This window comes from Pantherophis guttatus, chromosome 12 (genome assembly GCF_059756535.1).
Source record: "Pantherophis guttatus breed Tessera chromosome 12, ASM5975653v1, whole genome shotgun sequence".
In the NCBI taxonomy this organism is placed as follows: domain Eukaryota; kingdom Metazoa; phylum Chordata; class Lepidosauria; order Squamata; family Colubridae; genus Pantherophis; species Pantherophis guttatus.
The window spans coordinates 14,512,710-14,518,949 of record NC_142074.1 but is presented as its reverse complement, the minus strand read 5'-3'; the positions used below and the strand labels follow the sequence as shown (position 1 = coordinate 14,518,949).

The 6,240-nt window shown below is 46.9% G+C and overlaps 1 protein-coding gene across 5 annotated transcripts in view; it reads right to left on the bottom strand.

Annotated features, from left to right (window-relative positions):
* Positions 1 to 4,924: 4,924 nt before the first annotated feature.
* The window catches only part of XPNPEP2 (X-prolyl aminopeptidase 2), a 51,578-nt gene continuing 50,262 nt past the window's right edge, over positions 4,925 to 6,240 (bottom strand). For all 5 annotated transcript variants that reach the window (XM_060692118.2, XM_087877564.1, XM_060692119.2 and 2 more), the window contains one exon: positions 4,925 to 5,989. In XM_060692118.2, the coding sequence (XP_060548101.2) occupies positions 5,789 to 5,989 (201 nt within the window). In that variant the 3' untranslated portion in view covers positions 4,925 to 5,788. The remainder of the gene's footprint in view (positions 5,990 to 6,240) is intronic.

Here is a 6,240-nt window from a genome sequence, read left to right as displayed (position 1 = left end):
CTCAGATCCCTAGATTTATGGTGATGGCTAGATCAGTCACAGCAGAGAACTGGGGCATCTAACAATGCCTCTCTTTTCCTTAATTTTTAACCAGTTTTTCATATTCGGTGCAGGGAAGCAATTCCTTCTTTTACCTTTATAACATTCCCCAACCCACTCTCAGCAGAACTACGAGCTTGCTGCTTTGAAGATTCTTCAATCTTTTTTTGCAAACGAAACCAGGAACTGCATCTATTACTTCTGACAGGTTGGGGAAAAAAAGATCACCAAGGATTGAGTGAATTTATTTCAGTCATAACCTCTGGCAAAATTTTGAATTTGAATTAAAAATGGTAAGAACTAAGATCTTCTTGGTAGTATTTTAAAAGTTACGAATCAGGTTTTGTTCCACTTGAATGCAAGGAAGTTATATGCTAATTTCCCTCACCTCTCTCTGTATATACCAGGGGTGAAATCCAGCAGGTTCTGACAGGTTCTGGAGAACTGGTAGTGGAAATTTGGAGCAGTTCGGAGAACCGACAAATACCACCTCTGGCTGGCTCCCGAGTGGGGTGGTAATGGAGATTTTGCAATATCCTTCCCCCAGGAGTGGGGAGGGAATGGGGATTTTGCAGTATCCTTCCCCTGGAGGGGAGTGGGAATGGAGATTTTGCAGTATCCTATATACCGTGTGGAGAGAGAGAGAGAGAGAGAGAAAGAGAGAGAGAGAGGGAGGGAGAGAGAGACAGGGAGGGAGAGAGAAGGAGAGAGAGAGAGAGAGAGAGAGAGAGGGAGAGAATTGTATTGTTTTATTGCTGTTTATAGCCTACAGTTTCACGGATTTTAATCTTTTCATCCCCAAACTGTCTAAAAAAAAAAACCATCGTACAACTTCCGTACTGCTAAGACGCTACACAGCGATGCCCAAAAGTCACCAAGAGCCAAGCTGGACTTGAAACAATCTTTAATCTTTCAGATCCAGATAATTAGGACAGGATTACATTCCCAGTCTGTGGCTTCCCTTCCACCCTAAATATCAAAGTTGAATAACATCCATAATTAATAAAGTTATAATGAGGTTCTTTCTTCTCCCCTTTTTCTTTATGCAGAATAATGATTTGCACATAAAGGTCACAAAACATGTCACTTCCTGGCAAAACGTTGAAGTGGATTTCAGTAAAAATTTGTGCGCCATTCTCTCCACGTGTGAGCTTGGCTGCTCTGATGAAATGTGTGTACATTGGTGTCATCTGACTTTGGTGGGCAACCAGCTTGCACCACTCTGGTTTCGTGCAGCAAGTTTGGGCAAATTATTTAGGTTGGGGGGGGGCCTCTACCACCCCCGCCCTGTCTCAGCTATTCTGAATAGAACAGAATGACAGAGTTGGAAGGGACCTTGGAGGTCTTCTAGTCCAACCCCCTGCCCAGGCAGGAAACCCTACACCACTTCAGACAAATGGTTATCCAACCTCTTCTTAAAAACTTCCACATTGGAAGCACAAAACTTGCACATTGGAGCATTCACAACTTTTGCAGGCAAGTTGTTCCACTTATTAATTGTTCTGTCAGGAAATTTCTCCCTAGTTCTAAGTTGCTTCTCTCCTTGATGAGTTTCCATCCATTGCTTCTTGTCCTGCCCTCAGGTGCTTTGGAGAATAGCTTGACTCCCTCTTCTTTGTGGCAGCCCCTGAGAGATTGGAAGACTGCTATCATGTCTCCCCTGGTCCTTTTCTTCATTAAACTAGACATACCCAATTCCTGCAACCATTCTTCATATGTTTTAGCCTCCAGTCCCCTCATCATCTTTGTTGCTCTTCTCTGCACTCTTTCTAGAGTCTCTACATCTTTTTTACATCGTGACGACCAAAACTGAATGCAGGATTCCAAGTGTGGCCTTACCAAGGCATTATAAAGTGGTATTCACACTTCGCGTGATCTTGATTCTATCCCTCTGTTGATGCAGCCCAGAACTGTGTTGGCTTTTTTGGCAGCTGCTGCAACACTGCTGGCTCATATCTAAATGGTTCTCCACTAGGACTCCAAGATCCCTCTCACAGTTACTACTATTGAGCAGATGAAGATGTTTTTTTTCCTGCCCCCCTGTCACTCCTAGGACGTTTGAGATCTGAAGCACGGAGTGAGAAAGAATCAAAATGAAGTTCTGTCAGAGCAGGTGAAAACTGCTGCCGAGCGGAAAGCAGGAGAAGAAAGTCTAAGTACGAATAAACGACGTAGGGAGGCTCGGTCTATGAAGCGAGAGAGCTTCGAGCCACCTGTGGACCTTCGTCCCTTGGAGAACATTTTCATAAATTTGGGTCTGAAAGCAAACGAGAGGGCAGTGACTTAGAGGCGATTCGCCAGCATCTCTGTGCCAACCTGTGGAATCTCCCCCTTAGTTTTCGGCTCTAAGGGTGCCATTTTCCCCCTTACAATTCTCCTCATCTTCCTCCTCCTCTTTTTCCCCCTTCCCCTTCTCCTCCTCCTTTCCCTTCCTCTTCTCTTTCTCCTCTTTCCCCTCTCCTCTTCCTCCTCCCCCTTCCCCTTCCTCTTCCTCTCCTCCTCCTCTTCCCCCTCCTCCTCCCCATCATCTTTCCCTCCTCCTCTTTCCCCTCCCCCTCCTCTCCTTCCTCTTCCCTTTTCCCCTCTCCTTCTCTTCCTCCCTTCCCCTTCCTCTTCCTCCCCTCCCCTTCTCTTCTCCTCCTCTTCCCCCTCCCCCTCCCCATCATCTTTCCCTCCTCCTCTTTCCCCTCCTCCTCCTCCTCCTCTCCTTCCTCTTCCCTTTTCCCCTCTCCTTCTCTTCCTCCCTTCCCCTTCCCCTTCCTCCCCTCCCCTTCTCTTCCCCTCCTCTTCCCCCTCCCCTACCCTTCATCTTCCCCTCCTCCTCTTCCCCTCCTCCTCCTCTCCTTCCTCTTCCCCTTCTCTTTCCCCCTCTCCTCCTCTTCCTCCCATCCCCTTCCTCTTCCCCTCCTCCTCCAGCAGTTCTCTAATCTCTCCAGCAGAGGACAAATTCTGTTCTATTCCTCTCTGGAAGACCTCCGTGCAACTCTAGACTTTCTGCATGCAAAGCACCAAGCTACCCCCCCCACCACTAAGCCGTTAATTGGGGCGAAGGGGGGGGGCGCAGGTCCTCTTTTGAGCTGGTAATTGCTGTGGGCTTCCCTTTCAACTTGCAAACTCGGTGGGTGGCGAAGCCCGGCAAAAGCCCCGAGTTTTAGATTTCCAAATGGTCAGACCCTTCTTTTGACTGGAAGTCCCTCCAAGAGTCATGGAGGTAGGCCATTCATTGTAGTCACTCTCTTAAACTATTGTTCATTGATCATTGGTTTCCATCTCGGGCTCCTACTTTTCTTCGTCTTCAGCCCGCAGATCAACCGTTCAGCCTGGAATCAACCATTAGCCTGGTCACTCACCAGTGTGCCACTCTTCTTGTCAGCAGTAGCCCCTCTGCGCCTAGCCCCCAACTCTAATTTTGTTATACGACGTTTTTATGAGGGGATGAGGAACCAACCCAGGCACAGATGGTGCACAGAATTCAGCAGGCTCTTTTTCCCCCCTCTCCATTTCAATCTGTCATCTGCACCTCCATAACTGTCTGGTTTGGCTCTGCAACCTGTTGTGACTCCGATCCCTGAGGCCGACTTATCGGAGGGAGAAGGCTCCGAACGTGAAGGAGTGGAGTTGGCCAGGCCTCCCTCTCCAGGACCCTCCTCTCTGGCAATGCCTCAGGTGTCTCCCGAAGGAGAAGAGATTGGCCAGGAGCCAGGTATCTCCTCACAGTCGGACAGTGACAGAGATAAGACTTGGCTGGATCCACGCCAGCGTCGGAGAGACAAGCGCATGCAGCAGAAAAGGAGGCATGCCAGAGATTAAGCTGAGTCACCGGACCACACCCCACAGGGGATAAAAGGGGGTAAGGTGGCCATTCAGACTCTGTGACAGACAAAACTAACTACTAGCAAGTCACATTGTATTTTTGAAACAACGTTATCTGCCTTGGATTTAATGCGGACTGGACTTGACAATTCTTGAACTGTGTATCTTGTTTGGGTTTATCTGATGGAGGAACAACCCCTCCCTTTATGAGTAAAGTTCTTGGCAAGCAGCTACTGGGTTGCTGCCAATCCTCTTATCAAAAGAATTTGTTGTCTGCCAGTTTTATTTAACCCCTGGCTATCTGTTTGTGTGCGTGTGTGAGATGGGGACAGAACACAACCCAACAAGACAGACACAGACTTCAACGGAAAATTACAACTGCAGAAAAAACAATGGCTACCAACCTGCCTTCCATTGAAGATCTGTATACTGCATGAGTCAAAAAGAGGGCTATGAAAATATTTAAAGACCCCTCGCATCCTGGACATAAACTGTTTCAACTCCTACTCTCAAAATGACACTATAGAGCACTGCACACCAGGACAACTGGACAAAAGAATAGTTTTTTCCCTGAATGCCATCACTCTGCTAAACAACTAATTCCCACAACACTGTCAAACCATTTACTAAGACTGTATTACTATTATTCTTCTCATTCTATGTCTTTCCACTTATGGCTATATCCATGTTGCTTGTATCTTTACAACTTATATTGTTTCCTAATATGATTTGATTGCTTATTAGTATCCTATGACTATTACTAAGTGTTGTATCTTATGATTCTCGATGAATATATTCAGTAGTGGGATTCAAATAATTTAACAACCAGTTCTCTGTCCTAATGATTTCTTCCAACAACCAGTTTGCCAAACTGTTTAGAAAGTTAACAACTGGTTCTCCCGAAGTGGTGCAAATTAGCTGAATCCCACCACTGAATATATTTTATTTTTTTCTTTATGTACACTGAGAGCATATGCACCAAAGACGAATTCCTTGTGTGTCCAATCACACTTGGCCAATAAAAGAATTCTAATTCTAATTCTAATTCAAGTCATAAAAAGATAACACTCAATGAAATTCTTCAGATGTCATTTTATTACCACCTTCCTTCTTTCAGCCTCTGCTCCACCTTGGCTCCCAAGGTCTGCCCAGGAGAGAAACACAGAATGGGTTTATACAGTTCCTGGCTTGGAATCAGATGCAAGTGTTATGGCCCGCCAGCAGCCAGCGGAACTGGTGGCAGACTCAGACAGTGAGGAGGTTGGGGAAGAACATGGACCAGTCCTGGAGTCTGGGGAAGGCTATGATGGGTGCTCTGTGTCAGAGGCAGAGATGGGGCCAGGGCCATCTGATAGTTGTCAGCTGCCTTCGGAGTCAGACATCAGTGGGGCAGAGGAACAGCTGGAGCTGTTCCTAGTGTGAGCTGCCAGGAGAAGGGAACAGCTAAGGAACAAAGGTCGACTCAGGAGTAAAGCCACAGGTGGATGGTGAATGGCCCCTCCCAGAGGGAATAAAAGAGGAGCGAAAGGGGAGGTGAGTTTGCAGGGGACAATTAGTTCGCTTAATCAGTTCGTGACTCTCTGGAGACTCCTTGCTAAGTTTTGAAGATATCGGCATGGCAGCTCTCCAAGCCAGATAAGGTCTGTGACTGTAAATTCTCCCTTGAAAGACTTTGCTGAATGTGAATGAGAGGAATTCACAGTAACTTAATAAAAAGGGGTTTTTGTCGGGACAAGGAATCTGCTTCATGCTCTGGGGAAGCCTAGGTCAGAACATCAGGAGACTCTGGTGATGCCAATGGAAATGGGAAGAAGGATGGTTAGTGATGCTTAGAGGCCTAAAATGGAGGCCTGTGAGATACGGGTTGAGGTGGACCACACGATGAGACTTAAGGATGGGGCAAAGAGTTGCAAGGAAGTTGTGTGGTGCTCCCGGATCAATGCTGGGCTCCTGGCAGAATGGTAGAAGCCAGTGTGCTCGCTGCCAAGGTGCCAAGCGAAGCTGCCAGCAAGGAGGCATGAGAGAAAGGCTCCGTGTTCTTCTGCAGCCACTGGTGTTCCTCTTTCAGCTGACGTCTCTCCAGCTCAGGCCCAATGATCTGCCGGATGGTCTCATAGTACTTGTTGATATACTGGATCTGCAGAAAGACAAGTTGTGAATTTTAAGATGGCGTCCCTTGGCTTGATCCTCTCTTGCCCATCTAGACCTCATTGACTGTATTTTACAGAGTATAAGATGCACCTTTCCCCCCAAAAAAGAGGGTGAAAATCTGGGTGCGTCTTATACTCCGAATGTAGCCCTGCCCAGCTTCTCAAACAGAGGTTTCAGAGGTTGAAAAAAAACATCAGAAACAAAGCTTCAGAAAAGAAGCCTCCAAACAGAACTTCA